The 25306-nt window shown below is 33.9% G+C and overlaps 1 protein-coding gene across 2 annotated transcripts in view; it reads right to left on the bottom strand.

The window, feature by feature from the left end:
- Nucleotides 1-12311: 12311 nt before the first annotated feature.
- LOC124359924 overlaps nt 12312-25306 on the bottom strand; it is a 53980-nt gene continuing 40985 nt past the window's right edge. Inside the window, exons 2-5 of one of the 2 annotated variants that reach the window (XM_046813062.1) lie at nt 24322-24468; nt 21574-21796; nt 17856-18169; nt 12312-16543 (exon numbers count right to left, since the gene is read on the bottom strand). In XM_046813062.1, coding sequence (XP_046669018.1) covers nt 17856-18169; nt 21574-21796; nt 24322-24468 — 684 coding nt within the window. In that variant the 3' untranslated portion in view covers nt 12312-16543. Of the gene's footprint in view, nt 18170-21573; nt 21797-24321; nt 24469-25306 lie in introns of both variants that reach the window. The other variant, XM_046813061.1, reaches the window with a different exon arrangement.

Genomic DNA, 25306 nt, shown 5'->3' with positions numbered 1-25306 from the left:
ATGCTGTTTTAAATCCTCGAAAACATCAAAAAATGCGTCACAGCACTTATTAACATCTTGCTGAACAAGAACATGTTCCCACGACTGAGTCTCCAGTAGACGGTGCAGTTCCTGTTGGTCTAGGTATGTACTCTCAGTATCAGTGTGAGTGCCGGCACGGGGGGCCCCACGCTCCACCCCAGCCAACACGACGTAGTGGTCGGTCAGGTCAGTGGTCAGTACACCCGCAGTCACGACACTATAGTCAGAGTGTTTGATAAATATATGGTCAATGCAAGTACTAGATTGGTCAGTCACTCTAGTCGGTTTGTTAATACATTCTGTAAGGCCAGCTTCGTATAGTATGTTTAAATATAAGTCTTTTCCGTCATTACTATTGTTTAAAATATCAATATTGGTATCTCCTACGAACATATGAGCCATATCGTTAGAAGTAAGCGAGTAGTAGTTATGAAGTTCCTCCAAAAACAAGTCACAGTTCATAGTCGAACTGCGGTACACCCCCAGTACCCTCCAGTGTCTACCGTCACAGTCAAAGTCCACCTGCAGTCCAGTCGCCTCTCCCAAAGTAATCTGTTTAATCACTCCACTCAATTCACTCCTTATATAAACAATCACACCTTCATTCCTATTCCAGTTGTTATCTGTGCTGTGTACGTCATAACCGTCCAGTGCTACCAAGGTCCTATCTCTGACAACCCAGGCCTCCGTAAGCACAATAATATCAAATTTAACGTTCAAGCTGTAAATTAAAATTATTAAACTGTCAATATTTTTGTGGTAACTTCTAATGTTGAAATGAATTATGCTAATCCATTCTTTGTTTGAATTGTTAAAGTGTTGTGTAACCTGTATGTGTGAGTCGAACTGTTCGCAGTATATTTGTCTGTAGTGATCTAATCTGTCAAGCAGTCGTGCGTCGCTGTCCATCAGCCGCTACACCGTCTGCCGTGTCATGCTTGGATATATTGTTATTTAACATTTTTGACGTGACAACGTCTTAAATTAGGTTGCGGCTCGGAGTCACTCATGAAAAAGTGTAACGCCCGGTAAGAAAACTATATCATGTTCAAGCGTGCGCATTTACATATTAATAATACATAGGTATCGTATACAATTGCCACCATTTTAGAATAAAATAAAGTGAAATGTGCTTAAAACAAACAGTAAAGACTACAGCATTATTAAATAGTTTGTAAATAGCTAAAATGAGATGTATTGCACATGAGACAACAAAATTTTGTCAGTTTCTGTAAGTAATATTTACTAACAACAAAATATAATATTTACTACAAAGGAATAAAAACCAAAAATCATTTTGCTTCATATAGTAGTAATAGAAAGTTGATACTTAATTTTTAAGAGTATACAAACAAAGTAAATGAGAAACCAAACTAATAATTACCTTAAATGTACAAAAGATCAAACATTATTCATTGAATGATAATATATGACCGTAGGCGCATTGAAATAGAGCATGTATTTGTAATAGGAATGTACAAAAATGAATCTTCAATAGAATAACGTTTGAGAATAACACAATCCTTAAAATGGTAGTAAGTGGTGGAATTAACATACAAAAAACCATTCTACGGAAATATAGCCATACCATAATTACAGTAGTTAAAAATACTTACAATAAGAAATATATTAATGTGAAGTAATTCATGTTGAGAGTTAAGATTAAAGTTACAATGATATCCAAACATAGACTGTATATACAAATATTTGGGTGATTTATACATAAGCTACTGGTAAATATATTGCGCGCAATTTAATATAAAATATTGAAATAAAATAATTTGTTTAATTTGAAATATAAAATATATACCAATTCAATGACGTTATTAATAGCAAATAACTTTAAAACAAGTGTTGTACTTTTAGTTAAAGTGAATTTTTATGGTATATAATAAATTTCTAAACCTATACAGAAACAAAATAAATAAAAGATAGGAAAACAAATTCATTGGATTTATATCGGGAATAAATGATAATTTTCGCTTTATGGTTGTCTTAGATCATAAACAAATTGAAAACAATAGAAGGTTTATACATAAAATAAGACATATATCAATCTTAACGATTTGAATTTTATGAAGTGACCTTGAATGGTTTCAACACTTCACCAGTGTTTCTAGGTCGTCCAGGGAGAGCAGAGTAGAGTAGTAGCTGGGCTGTCGGGCTGAGACGTCTTCTTCACATAAACTCGGCAATCCCTGGTCCAGGCAAATGCGAGCCTCTTCTCCGTGACCAGCCGCCTAGCCCTGTCAAGGACGGCCTTGTAGTGAGGTGTGAGATGCTCGTTGATGAATACTGGAGTTGAGGACCAAGATTCAAACAGTACTGAAGCATTGAGTCTTCTGCGATGTTCCCTTGCGGCACGGATCCAGGCTGACTTTTCCTCACGCCGAACAAATTTAACTACGATGTTGGGGTGTTCCTGGTTACTTCTCAGTGGAAGCCTATGCACCACGGACACATGTCGGCTGTCGAACTGTATGTTTAACACCTTAGCGAGTCTTTCCAAAACACTATATATCTTGGATACAAAAGTCTTTTGACAAGCTCCCTCATCTCCACTTTTGTGGAAGTTTCTGCCTATTATATTGCAAGGATTTAGCAACTGAGGCTGTCAAAGGTGATTCCTTTTTATAGATTATCTGGAAGTTTTTTGTAAATATACATAAGAAGTTTTGACTTCCTGTACCCTTCAGCTCACTGTAAGGTGGTAGATTTGTTGTGTTTCTATAGAGGATAGTTAAACTCATACTACAGAATTGTAGGTATGAGAGTTTCGGTGTTTACCTCTCTCATGAGAGTTCTATTTAGTAATCCCTATAATGGAATATTTGGTCCATTATTAATTAGACGCACTGTCATCAACAACACTTTTACCGATTTAAACAGCTTAGTTAATTTCTTACTGAGCTTGAATATAACATACGAGACGTGACTGTGTGATGTATTCTTGCACTCCGCTTGATTAAGCAGTAAGTATATGACATCATGAGCAGAGGGAAACTGTGAACACCTGCTCTCTGATTGGTCTGCAATAGCAAGGGAGACTGTGTTATCTTTGGCTTTCTGAATAGGTGGATGATCTGAGGTTGTTATCAGCATTTGTAGGACTTTTGAAATTGTCAACTGTTAGGCTTCATAGTACACTTCTACGGTGTGCAAATAACTCCTTGAGGTGCATTGCAATAGACCAACACTAAGAAATAGAAATAAGGCTTAGGCTTCAGAGCTCATTTGGACACTTAATGTGAGACAATAAAAAATAAAGTGTATGAGTGATTGCTTTAGTAAAAAAATATACCATATGTAGAATGAAAACAATCATATTATGATGAAGTAATTCCTTGTTAATCAAGTACTTTCAAAGTTATAAAAGGCTAAACCATACAATCTTGTTATTTTTTGTGTTTTGATGGTCATTACCTGTGTTATATCCACTTAGATATTCCATTGTATACTCAACACACTTATGAACATGTAAGATAACTGTTATTATTTCAAATTCAAAGAATTTCCTGTATCTTATACAAGCTGACAATGTTGCTCTGCGACAACTGCCACTTGGGAGCCAAAGTGTTAACATTGTATACTAGAACCAGGATAGTGTTTGTATATAATCATTATCATTTCATAAAAATTTTGCCAGAATTGTGTTGAGTGGTTTCAACATACAGAGGTGTAAACAAGTTTGATCGTTCTTTTTCTTTCCTGGGCATAACTTTTTGTAATTTTTGCTATCTAAAGTACTAAAAGATACAAAGTAGTGGGAATAAACAACAATTACAACAATACCAAGTAAACACTCAAGGTTATGCGGCCAGTGTTTATTATCTGCTAAGTTTTCCATTGATATGTGTCAAAACATTACTAACACCATTAAAACCCAATTTATATCAAGGAGTGGCAATCATGAATCACAAATACCAAGATGTGGTAAAAGAAGAACTTGATGTATCACGTTTACTGATGAGGATGTTTGTTACATTTGGTAGACCTCCCTTGGCGTTCAAGATTTTAGAGTGTCTAAATGTGAAGGAGAACTCTCTCTTACTTACTTTGACTGGTAGAAAATAAAAATACAAATGCTCCTTCTTACAAAGTGGCATTACTGAGGTAGTGCCTAATATCCCTACTCATGGTGACTGTACTACAGAATCTCTGCAGGAGGTGGCTTCAGCCCCTCATTCTTATCCATCCTGAATTTCCTGTCAGGAAGCTGAGGAGACCTAGTAGCTTTAGTTAGAGTAGCGGTTTCCTCATAATCTTTTCCTAGTAAAACAATATTAAGTATCTCAATTAAAATCTTGGGATTTTTCCACCTCATTGTTGAGTGTAATCTTCAAGCAATACACATTAAACTGAAGTTCATGTGTTTAGTTTAAAACAGACTTTATATGCATATTATATCCACAGCAAGGCTCAATATTTATGTGTTAGAAGTGGTTCAGGGCTTGCTCTAGGGGTTTTGACACCCTAGGTGAAAACTAATTTTGCACTCTCATTAAAATGTCTTTTATTAGTTGTACATGCATTCAATGGGGCTTACGACCAAGATTTTAATTAAGATATTTAAAATTTTTGCTCTACTAGGACAAGGTGATGAGAAAACCTCTACTCTAATTAAAGCTACTAGGTCTTCTCCTCAGATTCCTGATTGACAGGACATTCAGGATGGATAAGAATGAGGGGCTGAAGCCACCTCCAGCAGAGATTCTGTAGTACAGTCACCATGAGTAGGGATAGTAGGCACTACCTCAGTAATGCCACTTTGTAAGAAGGAGTGTTTGTATTTTTATTTTCAACCAGTCAAAATAGACAAGAGGGAGTTCTCCTTCACATTTAGATTAACTAAAATCTTTAATGCCAAGGTAGGTCTCTTCTGTTGTTCTACTATTGTACATATTTTCAAGAAAATAAATAATTTTTCTATTCTATTCTATTCTTAATTTAGTAGTTTTGTTTGTTGTTGCTTTTTTTATCAGGTTCAGTTGTTGTTGTTACTTGTATGATTTTTGTTTGGCCATGTGTTCAGTTGAGTGTGCTCTGACTGGTGTACAGCTCTATTTGCTGTTGGAATTTATTATATTTCAAACAAATTTTTCTGGTTTTATATATACGGTATATATATTCTTTGTTTTATATTTAAATTTCTTATTAGATAGTAACTGTTAATTATATTTTATTTTATTTTCATATTGAATAACATTGTTTTTTTTTATATTAACTGGTTTCTTTGTTACTCAATATTATTTGTTATTACTTGTTATGATTCTGTTAAGAGAAATTTGTGCCAATCTGTAGTTAAGTGTAAACACTGTAAACTATAACTGGAGTAGTGTCTACATATAATATGTTTGCTACCAATAGTCAAAAGAGACACAATGTTCTTTGGTGTGTATTCTAATATTAGACATTGTGGAACTTGGAAGTCCAACTGTTAACATTTTATACTATAGCTGAAGTAGTGCCCACAGATAGTATGTTTGCTACCAGTAGTTACAGGAGTATAATAAGGTGTGTATGCTTAGACACTGTGCCCTTGGTAGTGAAAGTGTGAAATGAAATAAAATATTCATCACCTTTCATTTTGCTAGTAAGGCATATAAGTGCTAAACTTGTATTTAGATCATGTATTTAATTCCCTACATTTAAAAAAAAATCCTCACTTTTGTACTCCCAACATTTTTTGTCTATAGTATCTATGCTGCCTATATATAGAAGAGCTGACCCTAATAACAACTTGGCATCATTGGAAAACAAAGAGGATAATTATAACACAAGTTTGATTTTCAAAATTGATATTTTACATACAATATATTTTAAATTCAACACTATTCGACTATTTTAAGGACAAAGAAGGAAATACTGAATGTAATTAAAAGTGGAATTTGAAGTCTAATATATTGTGAATACAAAAACACAGTAAAACTGAAAACACAAGCCACATTGAACAAAACACACAAAAGCAACCTTGCAAAATAAAAAACATAGTTTTAGGAATGTTATTATTTTTTATATATGGATTTAATTTTCCTTCAAATGGCAGCAGTGTGACCATTTTCTTTAGGAAAGGATTCAAAATGAAGCGGATCTATCTTGATCATGTTGATGGCCGGCTGGAATATATATATATATTCCATTGACATGCTCTTTAAAGTTGATGAGGTGATTTTGATGGGCGAATCTAATGTTGATCTTCTCAGAAACAATGAGCCGGAGTTCAAGTATTTCAGGAATTTCTTGGAATCAATGAACTTTGCTCAGATCGTCAACGAGCCAGAGTCATCGTCCAGGTAACCAGGGTGAATGATCTTGGCTTACGTGGCTGCTTGGCTCCTATTATGTTTCTACTGTATACTGCGGATTATAATCTTGAGCTATCAGTTTGTTCCCTTTACTCCTACACTGACACTTTTGATGATATATCCTCCATTACAGTATGCCTTGCCAATGCAGCAGATTAATGATGATTTGTTGAGGGTCAAGCTCTGGGCTGATGATCACAGGCTTCAGTTGAATCCAAGATAGTGTTCACTTGTTAATCTCTCTTCAAATGCAGTCCCTTTTAGTAATGCAACTTTGGGGCTTTCCTTCTGTGTTCCTTCGAAGGTTTCAGACACAGTAAAAATCCTTATTGTGACTTGACAAACAGTTAACCTTCGTGACTCAAAATTTCAATCATGGAGTAATGAGTATATTGGGGGTTTTGTTTAGAATTAAGGGATTACTCCAGGAAGAAGCGAAACTAATAATTGTCGAAGATATGGTTTTCCCAGTTATTTTTTATGCTCTTTCTGTCTTTGGAGGAAGATTATCCCTTGGGAGCACAATCTTGAAGGGTAGGTTGCAGAACTCTTCTGTAAGAGTTGTGTATAGCCTGAGAAAATTTGATGATGTCAGCCAGTATTGCAATGCAGCTAGCATCCTTCCGGTAAATTGTATTTTGAGGCTTCAAGAGGCTTGCTTTGTTCACAAGGTGTTGCTGATGGGATAACCTTTTTAACTCAAGGGAATGCTGCAGACCTCCACTGAAATTAGGGATTGTCGCACTTGGCAGGATGCCATGCTTAAGATGTCTAGTCAGGCTAGAGATGAAGAGGAACGGATTTGGATACTTTGGCCCCCCGGATGTACAAAGGCGTCCCTCACAGTCTTAAGGTGGATGGATACGCCTAGTTCAAAAACAAATCTTGACTGACTTTGGAGGAGGATTGTTTTACTCCTAAATAATTGTTTTCTTTTAATGTACCGGTATTAGCTATTTTATTTGTTACAATTTTTGTACTACTATCTAAACGTATGTGTACTTGCCTTAATTTTGAAAATGTATGACTCAAGTTTTTTTTAAACAACACTGTAAGTTTAAAATCACTTCAAATAAATATGTTATTTATTATTTTATTCATAGAATAATAGTTATCTAAACAATTATTGTGTTTATAAACACTGCTCTGATTTGTCTTAATACATATATATTAAGTAACAACTTGAGGTTAATTCTTATACACTCAACTCAAGTTAACTTTAGTTGATGACGAGGTCTAAAACTTCAAAGACCCAAAACCTTGTTTCTTAATTTGGTATTTTTAATTAAGAAGTCATATCAAATAATCTGTAGAGTTTTGAAAAGGAATTGATAAGGGTGTCTTATCAGAGTACCTTATAATTTTGATATTTTCTTTGGATTATTTGGCTTTTTTTAGTACAATTTTGGCAATGTTTACAAATATGTACAATTTACACACATTTACAATTTTAGGAGATTTTTCTTTTATAATACAATATAAAAATAATAGGGAACCTAAGACAAGACCTTGAGGTTCTCTACATATTTCTAATTGTGGCTGCAAAATATTTTTTATGGGTACTGCACCAATTTTCTTATAAAATTTGTATAATATATTTTAACATATGAGTATTGTTGCCTATTTCTTAGGAGGTAAAATGAGCTAGCTCTATGAGAAAGTTACTTTGGAAGAGGCACTACTGTATATGAAATGCATGTAACAAGTCTAGAAAAAACATAAACATACATCTCTTTTTAAGTCAAACAAAATACATGGCAACCGATAATTCTGAAACAAAGCTCATATAAATTTCCAACTTTTTATTTGCCTCCCAGACTCTTCTCATAACCTTGTACCGGACTCTCAAAAGGTACTTGCCAACCTGTAATAATGTTTGCAATAGTCAAGTGACATGCTCTAAAATGCAATTCTTTTTCTGTAATTCTAATTATTTAACCACACAATTGTAACAATATTAGCATAGTTAATGTCAAATGGCACTGACATAAAGCAGATTTGCTAATTTTCACAAAATACTGAACAGGGATATTACTGATGTCTTCTTCTTCTTCTAAGAGGTGACTACTGTCATGTACTTAAAGCCTTTTACGCAAACTCAAAGTAATACCATGAGGCCAGCCAATTTACAGTTTCAGCAGTTCTAAAAATTACTGAAAGCCACGGATCAGGTCCTCCTGGGGAAATTGATCAAATTTTCCAGACTGCCAAAGATGGCATAGCACCCACTTGCTATTGCAGGACAATCAAAGAGCAAGTGTTGCAGTGTCTCCTTGTCCATGACACAATCTACAGAGCGGATCTTCCCTGAGAATGCCAACTCTGTAAAGATGCTCATCAGGTGACCATGTCCCGTAATTAGACCCACAACCAGAGAAGACACCAATCTACCTAAGGAGAGAAAATCAGATGCAACCCTGCAGGAAGGCAATTGCAGGACTAATTCATCCTTAAACCTTGAGATACAGACTCTACCTTCTATCATGTTCAGTGTGAACCCACTTACAGAGAGCCCCAAAGGACTCACACCTTGAAATACCACAGGCCCCTTCATGTTAGATGCTGAGTCCAAGTTAGTGAGGGCATCAGATCTTTCGTTCTCACAGACCAAAAACCCAACAAACAGTTACATTGTTGATTCTGCCAAGGAAAGAAACAACCTGATAATAATAATCCCAGACAAATTTGGAGTTAAATACACAAAAGTCAAACACCTTCAATGCTGCTCTTCCTGGCCATAGCCCGAATAACAATGTCCTCTGGGTCAAGATTAAGACAGCAGTTTATAGCTGCGCCACAGTGATAGCAAGGCAAGCCATCCTTTAGACGCTAATCAGACTACCTGACCTCTGATTTTAGCCTCCAGGCGATAGTCTCATACGTTAGTGCAAATCTAATCAAGGAGACATAAAGCCAATACTGGAGCTGCAGCTTAAGTCCTCATGACCCACCTATTATAAATCTGCATTGCATCAAGGACCATTCCCTCCGGTGATAACCCTTTCCAGATTGGATCCCTATTCAAACCCCTATCAAGGATGACAGCCACCTACTTGGCATGAAACTTTAACTCAAGGGGAGAGCCTTTGAATGAGAGTGGATCAATACTCTCCAACTTAGGCCTTTTTGTGAAGGTGACCACATCAGCCTTGGTAGGGTTGGTATTAAGGCCCATCCCATCACATCAGATATCCACCGTGTTCAGAGCATCATTGGTCAGTTCCATGTCTTTTGTGTTAAACTTACACAATTAAACTTTCCACTCACAAGAATGACAATATTATCTGCATACCTCTGTGTGAAAATGCAGCTACTGTTCAAAGACGCAAGCAGGTCATTTGCAAACCAAGTTTATCCACAGAAGGGGAGAAAGGACGCCAGTTTGAGGGCAGCCCCTTATAGTCCTTGCACTGATGCTCCCTCCCTTAAGAAAGGTAGTAACCACCCCGTTTATGAGCAGGGTCCTTATCCAGTCACATATCTGGCTTTGAATACCATGTCTCGAGACTGCATTGACAATCGCCTGAGTGCCGGTGTTGTGAAAAGCCCCTTTGATGTCCAGAAAGATTCCTATGGCTACTTCTTTTGTTACTATCACCTTCTCAATCCTGCATACCTGATACAGGGCTGAATCGCATTCTCCATGGTTTTGAGAAGAAAGGAGGACAGATATATCACCCTAAAGGACGTAAGGGCTAAACAAGTTGTAAAATTAAGTGTTCTCATTCCGAATACTCCAAAAGTTGAATTTTTATACATTTCTCCATTACTTTCCCTATGTTTGAGTACTGTTTTTGTACCAGATTTGAATATTGGAATGACTTTTGCAATTTTAAAAATATCAGGAAATTTTCCAGAACGAATACTGACATTTATTATATGCATCAGCGACTCTATTAGATAATCAATTGAATCCTAGCGTAATTCTGTTGGTATATCATCCCAACCCAGCGCAGATCTTCCCCTCAGAATTTAACATTAAAAACCTCCTCTTGGGTAACAAATTTCATCGTGAATACCAATTCCACGGTGTAGTCTGCATAATCCACTTCATTAACTTCACATGGTACTATAGCACCAGCCAACTGCCCCACTACAGAAGCAAAATACTGATTAAAAGATTAGCTGATTATTTTTAATGTGCAGGGTCGGCATATTTGCAGCTATCACCATACACCTCGATCGTGAACCGCTCCTTAACCCCAGGTCTTTCTGCTACCTCTCGTTTACTACATTCCAAAATTTCCTAGAGTTATTATCCACCATATTTTTGGTTTTCTTTTTATAATTAAATTTGGCTCTTTTTATTAGCGAAATTATAAAGTTTCTATATCGTTCAAAGTAATCTTGTGATTGAACATTATAAGGTTCTCTCTTGAGTCTTTTATAAATTTTATCCTGATTTCATATTGATTTTATCAGTCCAAAAGTAATCCAGAGCTTTATTTTAAACACTTTTGCTGATGTTTTAAAGTTTACTGAATTAGATGGCATTCTTTCTTGTATTTTCCTTACAAATTTATTTTTACATAGGTTTATACATTCCAAACTAACAACTTCTTCCAAATTTTGTTCCCTTAAATTGTTTTATATTCTATACCAGTTGTAAGATTTACAGAATAATTCATTACTTTTAGGTTTGATATACTTTGTAGATGAGATATTAAGACATAAAGTGAAGTGGTCAGTAACGGCTGAGTCCAGGACACATGAATTAATAGAGATATGACTTTTGAGTTTTGTATGGTTAATCTGAGTTTTAATGACAGGACAACTGAGATCAAATGAACCCACAATCACAGATGTCAGACTGCCCACGGATTTGTCCAGCAGGAATGTATTGTAAATCCGTCTCCAGTTCTACCATCAGGTTCCAGTTGTGCCCCTAGGTTTTCCTACCCAGACTGTATTTCTCAGATTCTTAAACTGTACTTTTTCAAGTTTTAGGTCTTTGATTTTTAAGTAGTGAGCATGGACAGAGAAGGAAGATTTGTCCGACACATGCCAACCGCATATCCGATTAACCATACCCTCCATATCATAGTCACGTATATCACATCCATCTGCGTCCACGTGCAAAATGTAGGAGTATCACACACATTTGCAATTACTAGAGTAGGGAATATTATATATTCCATAAGCGATTTACCTCTGCTAATGTCAAAAGACTAATTAGTGATACTAACCTGTGGATTTCTCATCTCTGGGTGGTTTACCTGGTTATAGCTTACATCTGGATACCCAAATAGAGGTTTAGGAGTGGCACGCTTTAACAGCAAATGTTGAGATGGTGTGGTATAGTCTAGCTCAAATGTGGCCTTATTCACTACAGAACATAGCAGAGTGGAGAGTAATCAATGTCAAAGTATATTAAGAGTTTCAAAATTAGAAAATATTCATCCCAAACTACTTCAAGTGACAAGGCTTATATAGTACTAACCTTCCGAGATAACAAATAATAGCTGTATGTCTTTGTTAACACCATAAAATCTACTTGCAAATAATTAGGCATGTTAACAGCTAGAATTTTCTAACAGAGTAGCAGTTTCCACAGAAAGGATAAACCACTGAAGAATATTGATATAACTGTTGGTACAGTATGATATTGAAATGAACAAATGGACTGATACGCACCTCCACCATATTATCAAGATAAGTTTTCTTCTTCTGGTCACTTTACTACCTCACAGTTTGGTTCATATACATTTCCTGTACATATTCTGGAGTAAAAGACCAGCACTTTAACCAGGTTTGTTGAAAAAACAAGAAATCATGCATGGATGGTGCAAACATAACTGAATCTGAGAGGTGAATACAAGCCTCTCAATGTGATCCAAAATCAAGCAAACATCCTTGTGGAAACAGTAACCTGTGGATATTTTCAAACACGTTTGGTAAAACTTCATTTATACTGACTAGTTATATTGTTTTAAATTTTTTAACATCAATTGAGGGTTGTAGGAAGTTAAAGTATTTTGAATCACATTTGTCTTTTTAAAAGATTTTTAATGTTTTAGATTTACACATCTGATACATTAGTCTGGCTCTTGGTGCAATAATGGATCACTTATAGGGCTGTCATATTCCTTACAATGATAAATTAACATTTACAATATAATATTGAGTGTTGTATTGAACTTTAATGAGAAAACATAAAACATTTAATTACAGAAGAAACATCTTTTTATTAATCTTTCGAATGCTATAAAATCTTATGTATGACTAAGAAAAAAACACTATGCAGAAAAGAAGAATGTAAACTCACATTTTTAATGTACTAACCTGGATAATTAAACTACAAGACAGTTATTCTTGAAAAAATCAATTTTCTCTTGTACTAAGCAATTATATTATAAATATATAAAATAAAACAATTTGTTTGTTATAAATAAAATTTCCTTATAGGTATCGGTAATAACTGACAAGAAGATGATTTTCCCTCAGAAAGTTCAGAAGTTATAAGAAGATTCATAAAATTTTACCAATTAATTAGCAGTTTAACTGTAGGGTTTTAAAAGTCTAATTTACCAACCATGAGTTGAATAAAGATACAGATGCAGGATTATCAAGCCTGTACTCAGATAGGATTTTTCAGGCAATTTTACCAGGGCCCAGCCCGGACCTCACCACAGGTCTATTTGAAGGGACCGTGTCAACGGTGGCGGGACATGGCGAAGCCCGGCCAAATATCTTTTCCGAAGTACGCCATGAGGATTATACATCTAATAAAACTTGTAAATATTAGTTCTGTGGCTTCTTCTTTACCTTTCTGGCCTATATACGACTAATAGCTTGCTAGAATAACATTATAAGAGAAAACTATCCTTACTTCTAAGAATCTCCCTTCTTTCACACATCCTTAGTTTCTTAATTCACTTCAGATCCTGTAATTTTGCTATTGAGTACGTAATGTATGTATGCAGATCTTAAAGTATTATATCAATTTAAAAATTGAATCATAGGCTAATATGCACCTACATCTATACATTTACAGTTCGACAGAATAGTATGAATGCGAAAATGTAACCCACAGACCAAAAAACTGAAACCAAGTGTTTCACATGTGCTCCAGGCATTCTTTAATGAAAACAACATTTCAAGTCAATAAAATAGACCACTGTTATGTAATAGGTTGCTGGTGCACTAATGATTTGCTGGTCTATTTTAGTGAGACCATGTGGCGCTTATCTTATACAGCTGGTCTGTGGATCAGGACGGCATATAAAAACACAGCATGTTTATCCACTGCATGGTTTATATTTTTGGGAAATATTTACATATTATAGAGTAAATGTGTTAATATATGAGACAAATAGTATTTTAGAGCTTTAAAACTACTGATGATTTAACATGTAATAATGCGAATAAACACTAAACAACTAAACCCCAACATAATGATACAAATAAATGTAAGTGTCATAGTTATGAGGGTCAGTCAAATTGAAATCAGCGTATTTCTTAAAAATACTCTCTTGTAACCTGTACATGTTTTCCCTTTCATTTTGGAAGCTTGAAGAATTCTTAATTGAAGACATTTTGAGATTAAGTCAACAATTGTGTTTCTCAACATTTTGACCAAACATCTACCAATTGTCTCCCTGCCACTGCTTCCTAAGTGAAAAATAATCATATGGGGACAAATGAGAGCTGTAGAGAGGATATTCCACGGCTTTCCCAATTAGAGCATGAGTTTATCACTTTTGAAAATTGCTGCATTAGGCATTGTCCTTAAAAAGGATTACATCTCTGATGGCTACACCATGTCTTTTCTTTCTATTGGAAACTCTTTGATGTTTTTTGTGAGCACTCACATGGCTGATATCCACATCTGGCTGATTTCATCAGCAGTATCAGTTAATTGTGACTCTTGTGATCAAAACATACGTGATCGTGATCACGATCGTGGATGTTGTCTATGAAATTTGACCTTGGAAGTAAATCATTACTTGATATTCCACACTTTCTCGACTAACCAAAAATTTGCTGGCCCAATCAAACTCTTACACCTGAGACAGTACATCATTCCCAAATAAATTTCTATAAATTAACATCTTCGTTTGTTAACACATTCACTCCGGCTCTATACTGAGTGAGACCAACTATGCCCCTCGTTCTTCTGTGCCATAAGGCATCTGCCACAGTCAACGTGTTAAATACTTCATAATAACATATTGTGCAAAGAACAATATAACCTCTTGCTTACTCTTGTTTTCACTGGTGAAACTATTAAGATAAATAAACCACCAAGCAAGTCTTCAACTTTACCACATTGATATTGAACATCCCACTCTACCATGATCAACTAAGGAAAGTAAATGTAAAGATCTGGTTTATATCTGACTCTCCCTCATGGTAAAAAAACATAATTCTGGAGTAAAAGTCAAATTAATGACAGATAAAAATATTCACATAATTGAAATACTGCTGTTATAAAAATGTTTACTACACAATTTGACACAAAACAGTAATAACTTCTCGTATTCCAATATTGCATAACAATGTTTTTCTTTTATATACACTAGACATGTAAAGCTAACAACAAGTCCAAAGTAATAAAATGGTATATTTTGATTTTATATTACAAAATGCACAATACCGAAGACTAGGGTTAACAATCTAATGGGTTTTCAGAAAGACCCTCCCCTCCTCTTCTCCTTAATTTGTAATTGGTTAACAATTTTGAAAGCCTTTGAGAAATTGGTAACCAAATAATGGTTTTTATGAGTTGCAAAATCACTGGTTACAGTTTTACAATACATGGACAGCTACATTACTTTTTAGATAAAATTTATTGATTTCAATAATATGAGAAGTACTCGTATGTTGCATCCATAATTAATTATGAAAGGTGAATACAGTTAATACAATAAATCATTTATGTGATAACTTGGATCAGGTAACAACAACCTAAATGTTTATTTTTTTTTTAAAGTATTTAGAATTATTTCTCTTTGGTTTCTGACATACCAATGGTTGACGTTTCATTTAAAATATAAGGTATCTAGTTGTAGGTAAATCCATTACATCCTCGACCTTATAACTCCAATTTTTAGAGTATAACAGGTATTATTTTATTAACAGTATAAACCTATTAATTTCAGAAATAGTATCAATATTTTCAGCTGTGGCTATATGCCAAATTCTAGCAGTTTGGAATTAATTCCAAGCATCAGCGATGGCGGCATCCGTCCTATTAAAATTCAGTGTATGCGCATGTGCGCGTGTTTGTGTGTGTGTGTGAAAATATACATTCATTCGCGTACACCACTGTGTAGACGAACACGGCAAGGTGCAAGCCATTTACAGTAACACTAACTGGCTATTATCCAGCACTGTGTTGTGTTTGTTGTGTGTCATAGGACCGATACAGCTATTTGTACCACTGAAAGACACAAACTTACAGTTGAAATCAATAATATGGTGAAATATGGTAAATCAAAATTTTCATACACAGAAAGAAGTAATTCTTTAATAGACATAATAAGCTGTAGCTGAAATTTTACCTCAGTTTGTTTGATCTTTACCTAATTATCATTTATCATCAATGTCAATATATATAGATATATAATTTTAGCCACTTGAATCATTATAGAGTTTTAAATAAACATGTCTAATAATTAATTATAAAAAATATTCAGTTCATTTTCAGGTGATGATAAATTAACAACTTAAATATTGCTATTAATTAAGTAATCACTATCTTACAAGAATGCTCTTTAATATAAAGTAGGTACCTAAAAATTATATACTTACTTTCCAAAATTAACTGATTCTTTATAAAAACACAACTTATAAGTTGAAAAAGATATGTAGGTAAGAATACCTTAATCAGAAAATAATAATCGGAAACTTGGACGTGGAATGTTTAAACTTGGATATATCTGAAATTAAACTGAAGTTTAATCAATTATGTAATAGAGTTTACAACCACCATTTCCATTCAATGTTCTTGTAGGTTTTATAACAATATTGATAATTAAAGTTTTTAAATAACAGTCAAAGAGTAAAACAAAATTATACCTAATTATAATATTTGCCATTTTGGATAACTATACAGATACATTTTGTAAAAATAACTTTATTAAAGGCTTTACATCAGTTAAAGCGTTCTCACCCACTATTAAAATCTCCTCAGTGGTGAAAATAAAATCTTTGGACTAGCTGGATCTTTCTCTTGAGTACGAAACTTGTGACAACAAAGTGACCTCTCACTGAAACTGATAATTCAAACTTTCAAAATAATAATTCATGATAAGACACTTTAAAATACTGTCACAAAGGCAAATAGTTCTATTACAACAAGAAGTTTCAGACTCCTGTAAACACTGTTGAGAGAGGTGAAACTCATTCGTATTTGAAACACCATGTCATACAACTGAATTCAAAGCCATCTGTAAGGAATAATCTACATACGGGTTAGGATAATTTTTAGGTAAGCTAATTTTTACAATATAGATTGACCTGTAACTATGTAAATTTTAAACAACCTTATCATTTTCCAGTTTTATTTTTGTATTGAAGAAAAAGTTAAGATTACTCTTTGGTAATCAAACTAAACGTAACAGTTCCATGCACAATTTATTCAGACTCTGGCAGCACTGTATAATTAAAAGTAAACTATATTTTCAGAAATATTCAGGAAAATGTATAATGACATGAAATCTTATTGATGATAAACTATACATATAAATTATCAAGAGTTAATTCAATTTATTTACAAAATATGAGATATAAAAAAATTATTGTTACCACAATTACCATAAATGAATAAGTGATTGTGATAATTCTATTCAGTTTACCTTATTATAGATAAAATGCTACAAGCTAAAAATGTACATACTTCAACTTTGTGTATCAAACATTTTAAAATATTAAAAGAACTACCTTTTTCCTGTGTGAACATTTGTTTTTCAATCTATTTATGTGTTTACTACATTACATGAGGCTCAACATTAATTTCTTGATAACTTCTTTGTCCCTATCATATCCATTGCACGTATGTACTTAATAATAATAAAATGGAATATTAGTATTTCATGCTAAATTTTTAATGTATATCCATTACATTAGATTCATGCAAAAAACTTGTTTGTTTCTTTTGATCATCTTGCCAAAAGAAATATTTAATGAGCTAGTGAGAAACATTATTTTTTTAAACTTTTTTTTATAGATTAAATCAATTTCATTAAAATTTTTTTTACCTCTTCAAACTAAGAGGTAAAATAGTTTTATAAAATTGTAATAAATGTTTTATAAAGCAGACATACTACATTGGTTTTTTGTAATATCTCATTAAAAATTATAATTAATATACGGGTACGTACAAGATATTACTTTTTGTAAACATAAACAAATCTCTACTCACAAAATCCTGAAGATGCCATTTAATGTCTTACAGTCTAATATCACTACAAATACTTAAGCTAGTTATTTACATAAAATACATATAGAGGACTAGGAAGACGTCCGAACAATATAATGGTCAGGTTACAATGTTACATAGACAGAACAAACACGAGAACAACTAACTTAGTTTGGCCTGAAGGTAAGTAAGAGTGCTGCGGTTAAAACAACGAGAAGGTTAGGTAACGACTGGATGGCAGAGTCTGGTGCGGTCTGGTTCCTGCATGTCTGGCGCACACCGAACTCCTGTAGGCCATACGTGGTGAGCTTCTGGTGCACATCTCGTGTGTCAGGCACGTATGAGATGTTGCGTATCAACACCACGCTAAAGTGTACCTGGTTGGTAGCGCAGAACGTCAACACCATGTTGGTGGAGTGAGCTTCCATCACTTGTACACTTCCTGCAAACTGCTCATATCCCAACTTGTTAACCATTGAACCTAAAAGGAAAGAAAATATATTGCATTACATTGCCCACCTGTTCTATAACATTGCATTTTTGTTTACTTTCAATGATCATTGAAATATATGTTGTACAAATATTGAATTTTGTAATCATTCATGTTTAAATTATGAGATCTTGAGACATTACATAATTACATCAGTTGTATAAATACGCAGAGCAACTAATAACAAAATAAGATCACGAAAGATCTAAAAATGTTCTCTAAGCCTCCCTTTCTGTGGAAACTGACATTAACCAAGCAAGTTGTGAAGGCTATTTTTTTATCTTTGTTCAACTAATGTCGTTGTTCTTACTGTACAATATCTCCAGGCTTTGCCTCAGAAAGGTAGGTTTAACTGTAAACTCCCTTGAACATTTACTAATTTCTTTTTACATATACGCTGGCTTTTGTATTGATGGTACTTTATGATGATTTACATTAGTTTTGGTTATAATAAACGATTTCTGAAACCCTGTTCAGTAAAAATAAATAGAGTGAGGAAAAAGTTTCTTAACACAGATTAACTATTAACAATCAGAAAACCCAACCTCAGTATATCTTATAAGTTACAAATTTACATTTTGTTGTTGTTATTTTCACAATACTTTCCACCTCCTTAAATTCCCCATTTTAGGCTTATATGAAGTAAATGTAAAGGTTTTAACTGTAAACATTAGAGTGACATATATATTTAGAAATTTTTCTGAAAAAATAAGAAAACAGGAACTGTAATTTCATTACAGAACAAATTGTAACAGATTTTAGATTGGTAATAATGTAAAGCTTCAAGATTAAATACACTTTAGAGACTACTGTGCAATAAAATAATAATTTATACAAACTAGTTTCATCTTCTTATTTTTGACATTTTCATTATTTCTAGCAAAAAGATTTAAAAATTTAATTTGCCATAATGTTTTATTGGAACAAGACCTTTTTTAACTTTCCTTCCTGAAGACTTAAGATTAAAAAAGCATCTATGTGCCCTTTCATTAAAGACAATAGCTTCGTTCAGATGGCTGCCTTGTGACACATTTTTCTAGAAGTTTAACTCAAAGTTTAATTCACTTTAACTCTAGGGAATTAAACCATATTCTACAGTGAAGGAAGCTCATATAATCATAGAAACCATTTGAAAAAACTGTCTACTGATATGTCACTTTAAATTAATCCCTGACCATGTATCTGTTCCTTGCATCCCTAGTTGTCCAGAAAGATTAAAAAATTATAAAATCAAGAGGTGACAACCTGAGGTTTTATATAATAGCTATTACATAAATAGAGAATGGTACTGCTGATACCTTAACAAATGAAAGAAATAGGACTTTTCCAAAGATTTGCTATCACTCAGTGATACAACTTTATTATCACTAAAAAATGGCAAATGTCAGGAAAAATCCAGTTTTCTTCACAATCCTTCACTATCAAAAATAAACCTTAACAAATACTAGAAATTATAGTTCTACTTATGACAAACTTGATTGACTTCACAATCTACCGTCTTCCAGAGAAACCTCAAATGTGTCACTAGATGAGAAGCCATAATTTTTTAAACAGATACGAAGAGATTAGAATATAACATATTCATATAGTGTGTGCTGAGATAAAACTGAGATTTTGCAGGAATGAACTTATTAAATATACAATAACCTTCAAGAGACAACGTTGACTTAGAAACATAAATTTTCACTGTTTTCAATGAGTAGTACATATTACCATTAGTACTACACTATTCAAACAATTATATGTCAGACTATTTTTGAGATAGTGATGAGAAATATTAATACTTCTAGTGTCACAAAATATGAAGGTGGTTTGATGTCTGGTAAATTTGTACGAAAGAGAGGGAAATTTTCGGAACCTGCACTGTTATTGGTAAGTCTGATATTTTCACGGATATTACAAGTTTTGAATGGCAGCTGTCATTAGTTGATTGTTGGCAGCTAAATAGTTCCTTTAGGATGGAGAAAAACGAATTTCGTACGGTCATTAAATATTTTCATTTGAAGGGTTGGACAGTGCCACAGACCAAATCCGAGTTGGATGAAGTCCATGTGATTTCTGCACCAACATTGAAGACCATTTACTTTTGGATCAATGAGTTTAAACATGGTTGGAGAAGTACGGAAGATGAAGCACGTTCCAGTCGGCTGTTGAAGTCACCACACAGGAAACCATTGCTAAGGTGCATAATAGTAATTGAAGATTGAAGATTAAAAGTTCGCAAGATAATGAACTATAATAACATTGCAGGCACCTCAACTGAACGAGTGCATTGCATACTCCATGAAAAACTGGCTTTGAAGAAGCTTTGTGTGCGATGGGTGCCGCACCTCATTTTGTACCACAAACGGAAACAAAACAACACTTCTACTCAGAATCTTACACTTTACAGGCAAAATCCACAGGACTTTTTGTACAGATTCATAACTTGGATGAAACTTGGATCCACTATTACACTCCAGAAACCAAACAATAGTCGAAACAATGGACAAAGAGTAGGGAGAGTGCACCACAGAAGGAGAAGACTCTTTTGCCAGCTGGAAAAGTGATGGCCACTCTCTCTTGGAATTTCCAGTGTATAATCCTGATAGATTATTTGGAAAAATGCAGATCCATAACTAGGCCCTATTATGTTGCTCTACTGGATCGTTTGAAACTGGAACTCATTGAAAAACATCCAAGATTGGCACAGAAAAAGGTGCTGTTTCACCAGGACAATACTCCCAATAGCCCACACAGTAGCTATCGCAGTGGCAAATATGCTCGACTTGGGATTCGAATTGGTTCCTTACCCACCCTCTTCACCAGACTAGGCCCGAGTGACTTTTTCTTATTCCCAAACTTAAAAATTTGGCTTGGTGGGAAGAAATTTTCATCAAATGAGGAAGTGTTCACCGCTGTGACAGACTATTTTGCAGAGTTTAACAAAGTCTACTTTGCCGATGGGTGGAAAATTTGAAACTCGCTGGACCAAGTGTATAAGCCTTGCAAAGAGACTTTGTCGATAAATGAAAGTGAGTTTTAGCCTTTTACCATTCAAAAGGTCTATGTTATCAAAATTTTTTAACAATTTGAATTTGAAACAATATTTTATTCTATTTTTACCAAACTTATAAAACCACCCTCGTACACATACTTCTTCTGACTGACCCTGAAGGACTGTTTTATATTTACACTTTGCTAATCTTACTTTAAATAGTTGGGAAAAAAGATGCAATGATATTTTAATAGTAAGTACATTTATGATAAACTAAACTTTATGTCAGTTAAACACAACTATATTGTTGTTTCTAATTCATGAAATGTAAATTTAATAGTGAAATTAACCAACCTCAACCAATGATGTCTACAACTTGTGACTAAATCACTGTAATTCCAGTTGTGTATAAGCTTACCTTCTTGTCTTCTCCAAACCATCCACCAGCCACCATTTTCTGGATCAGTCATTTTAAAAGTGTAGTGGATGTCACCTGCCTTCTCGTACCAGATTAGCTTGACAATATCTTTAAAGTCGTTGATCAGGTTCAGTCTTGGGCAGGCATCTGATATTTGGAGACCTCTGCTCCTTGGGTCATCTCTGTGATGAATTATCTCGATCACGTACCAAACTCCCAACATCTGTAAAATATTTTTACAAATGCTAATACACATATATATATATATATATATATATATATATATATATATATATATATATATATATATTTACATGAATATTTAATTATTTTATTCTTCTACATTTCTATGTAATAAATATTAATGTACCAAAAAGTCCATAATAACAATGAAGCAAGTACCATTTTATTAAGCTTCAATGCTATTAGTGAATGACATTTAATAATCAGAAAATGAAATATGTTTACTATCATAAACTATTACAAGAAGTATATTTTATTATTTAACATATAACAAAACAAGAAAACCTAACTGATTAGTTTTCTAGAATAGCCCTTAACTTTTTAAGTGTAACAATGGAATTATTTACTATTATAACAAAAGATATAAAATAATTATTTGGATTTAAGTTTTACTTACTGGAACACTGTTTCCTTTACACAGTAATTTATTAAAACCCTTCAAAAAATAGGTGCTAAGTAGGACGGTGAGGTAATCATCATTTTTTCAAATTTTTCCCTCTCAAAGGGAATTTTAAATTTTAGCATTGATTATATACGAAGAATTCTTTTAAGCGATTATCTTTCTAGTTGGCTGAGCTTTAGCAAAGCCTATCACTCGGGGCACTGGAAAAATTTTGTTTCTCTCTGTCTGCACGACATCTTGAAAAAGAACTGACCTATAGACTTAAAATTGTGCATGAAGCTTTGTTGTAAAGAGGAATACTGAGTTCGATGATGGTGCCAGTCGATCCATGGGATTTGGCTGAAGATTAACAAATATTTTTACATTGGTTTTATGGGTAACCGTGATGGCAACAATAAAATAGAATAATAAATAAATTTGTAAACCAACTAACCAACTCAATACACCCATAAGAGGTTCAAACATGTGGCATCATTTCATGGTGACTTGATGGGTAAATTTAAATGATTTAAACACTGATATGGAACCCAATTTAATGAGCGAAATGCATCATATTGCAAGATACGTTGAGAAAGTCTTATATAGACTTTACTTATGCATGAAACTTGATTTCTACAAGAATGAGTCCCATGATGTGTCATTTTTGTGTCAACTTCTTTTTTCTATGACTGTCTGTGTGTCTCTCAGCCCCTAGGACATCTCAAAAATGAGATTAGCTATAGATTTCAAAAGCCTGTTGCTACTACACTTGGTATGGCATAATTCTACCTTGTACTTATAAAAGAATACAATAATAGCACATGAAACAATAGTATTAGTTATCAAAAAAGTAGTAGCTATAATGAATTAATGAAAATTAGCTATGTAATGAAACAACCTGAGTTTTACTATGAGAACATTTTCAAACACTTTTGCAACCTTACTTTTGATTTTCAAATTATTGGAGATGTACTTCATATTAAAAATATGAATAAAACACAAACATTTTCAGCGTTTTTTTTGTAATGCGTGACTTATGTAATTTGAATATTTTTACAATGAAGTAAACACGTTTGAAATATTTTTTGAATAACCAATAACAACATTAAAAATCTAAATAGCGTCTTAACATAAAATAAAAAAGGTTTAACATATGGTTCTTACCGGATAAATCTAGATGGCCATCTGTACAAACAACACATTACACTGGGTCCCCAAACGACTTTACTCCAGATTAGTGACTCTTATTTATCTATACAGTTGAACCAGAGCTACAAATATCTACGTGCTCTGGTAGACGCCCCACCACAACTGTCGCCTGTAGACACAGACTCTACTCCCGGCCCAGGAAGTAGATACTATTCAAACGTTGTAACCACCTAAATCTCTTTATAACTTCTACTTGTGCGATGGCCGATGGTATATAATGGAATTATTACGAACCCTTATTAGTACTCACGACTAGTACGTACATTATTTTCAATTCTAAAAATAATAACCGATTTCGTAAGGGTTAAAAAATTACACCTTTAATTATTAACTTAGATCTGTCAATTTTGGTATGTCGTTCTTCAAGAGACATTTGAAAAATGCTGTATAGGAATTTTTTACTGTCATTAGTCTTGGAATAATGATGAGTTAAAGTGGAGAAAGCCTAAATTTTAAACAGAAACCCGCGTTTTTTTCTGCATATTGTTGGCCATTAGGTAATCCACAATAACAGGAAAACATTTTTCTTTTTTCGAATACATGGGTGAATACAACCAAATCAGTAATTGTTTGCGAATTAATATAGGTGTATAATCTTATATGGTCAAAGTTTGAAGTGAGACGTTTAGCGTGTGAGAGAGGTTGCCGGGGCCCGGCTCCGTCAGGGATCTTCTTTATCAGGCACGTCAACGTCTGCAATAAGGAGTTTTTAGCCTAGCACATTAGCCTTATCAAAAACTAAACCAAACCATCCTTCAACAGTTTTTAGTGAAATGCCTACCTTCTACTAGGATACACGATGTAAAAAAACAAGTAGACCTACATAATTTACATCACATTATTACTAAAGGAACAAAATTTTGAATACTTACCATGGAACCAGTATAAAAAACTAAATTAAATCCAATACTTACACTTCGTTCCAGAGTAGGTTCCCTGTGGTTTAGTTGTAGACAAGGATAAACCGTAATGTCTGGTAACGAAACGATGGAAGTAGTGTTCATTATTCCATGTACGATGTGTGTAGCTGACAGCACAGCTAGGAGACAGAGCCACGTCATCTGTAACACAACAGGCCATTAGTACTATTTGCAGGCAACGCTAACCTATCATGGTAACACAATGATGAAGGTACAGTAGTGTTGAGGATACCGAGAGTATTATGGCAGATATTGCCACATCATCTGTAACATAACAAACCTTATTGTAGTCACTCACATACATGATAAAGCATGCCATTTGTTACAATACTGTCCATCTGTTATAATGCTTTCTATATTCTGATATAATATATAAAACCACATCTAGTATCAAAATGTAACATTAATCATCACTTGCAGGCAAATTTTACTAACGTGTAATGTGGTGTTACAATGATTAAAGTAGTGTTCAGTGCCCTACGTGTATTGTGCAATTAGTGTAGTTGATAGCTTAGTTAGCAAACACGGCCACTTCATACGTACCCAAAACAGACAATAGTTGGCCCAATTGCAGCCAAGTTTGAATGTCGTGTAATGTGGTGTTACAATGATGAAATGAAATGAAATGAAAAAATGTCTTTATTAGAGGCGAAGTTAGGACTTTAAAGTCCTCTCTACCACTTAAACCTCGTAAAAAATTAAACTAAACATACATATACATGTATAACTAAAAATAAATCTATTTATTACCTTACACATTAAAAGAATCTTAGCTTTAAAATAATAAAAAAACAACATCTATAATTAATGTAACTTTATAAATATTTACAAAACTATAATAAGACATACACGCATGCATTCATTCAACTTGCATTCAGTTGCCTTAAGTAACACATTCCAAAGCCGGCCAACCGCTATACCCCCTGAGCCCCCAGCATCAAGGCCCTGACCTCCGCCCCAAAGCGAGCGCGCTTATCAA

Source organism: Homalodisca vitripennis, chromosome 4, assembly GCF_021130785.1.
Source record: "Homalodisca vitripennis isolate AUS2020 chromosome 4, UT_GWSS_2.1, whole genome shotgun sequence".
Classification (NCBI taxonomy): domain Eukaryota; kingdom Metazoa; phylum Arthropoda; class Insecta; order Hemiptera; family Cicadellidae; genus Homalodisca; species Homalodisca vitripennis.
The sequence above is the reverse complement of the archived record's forward strand: the minus strand, read 5'-3'. Positions and strand labels throughout refer to the sequence as shown.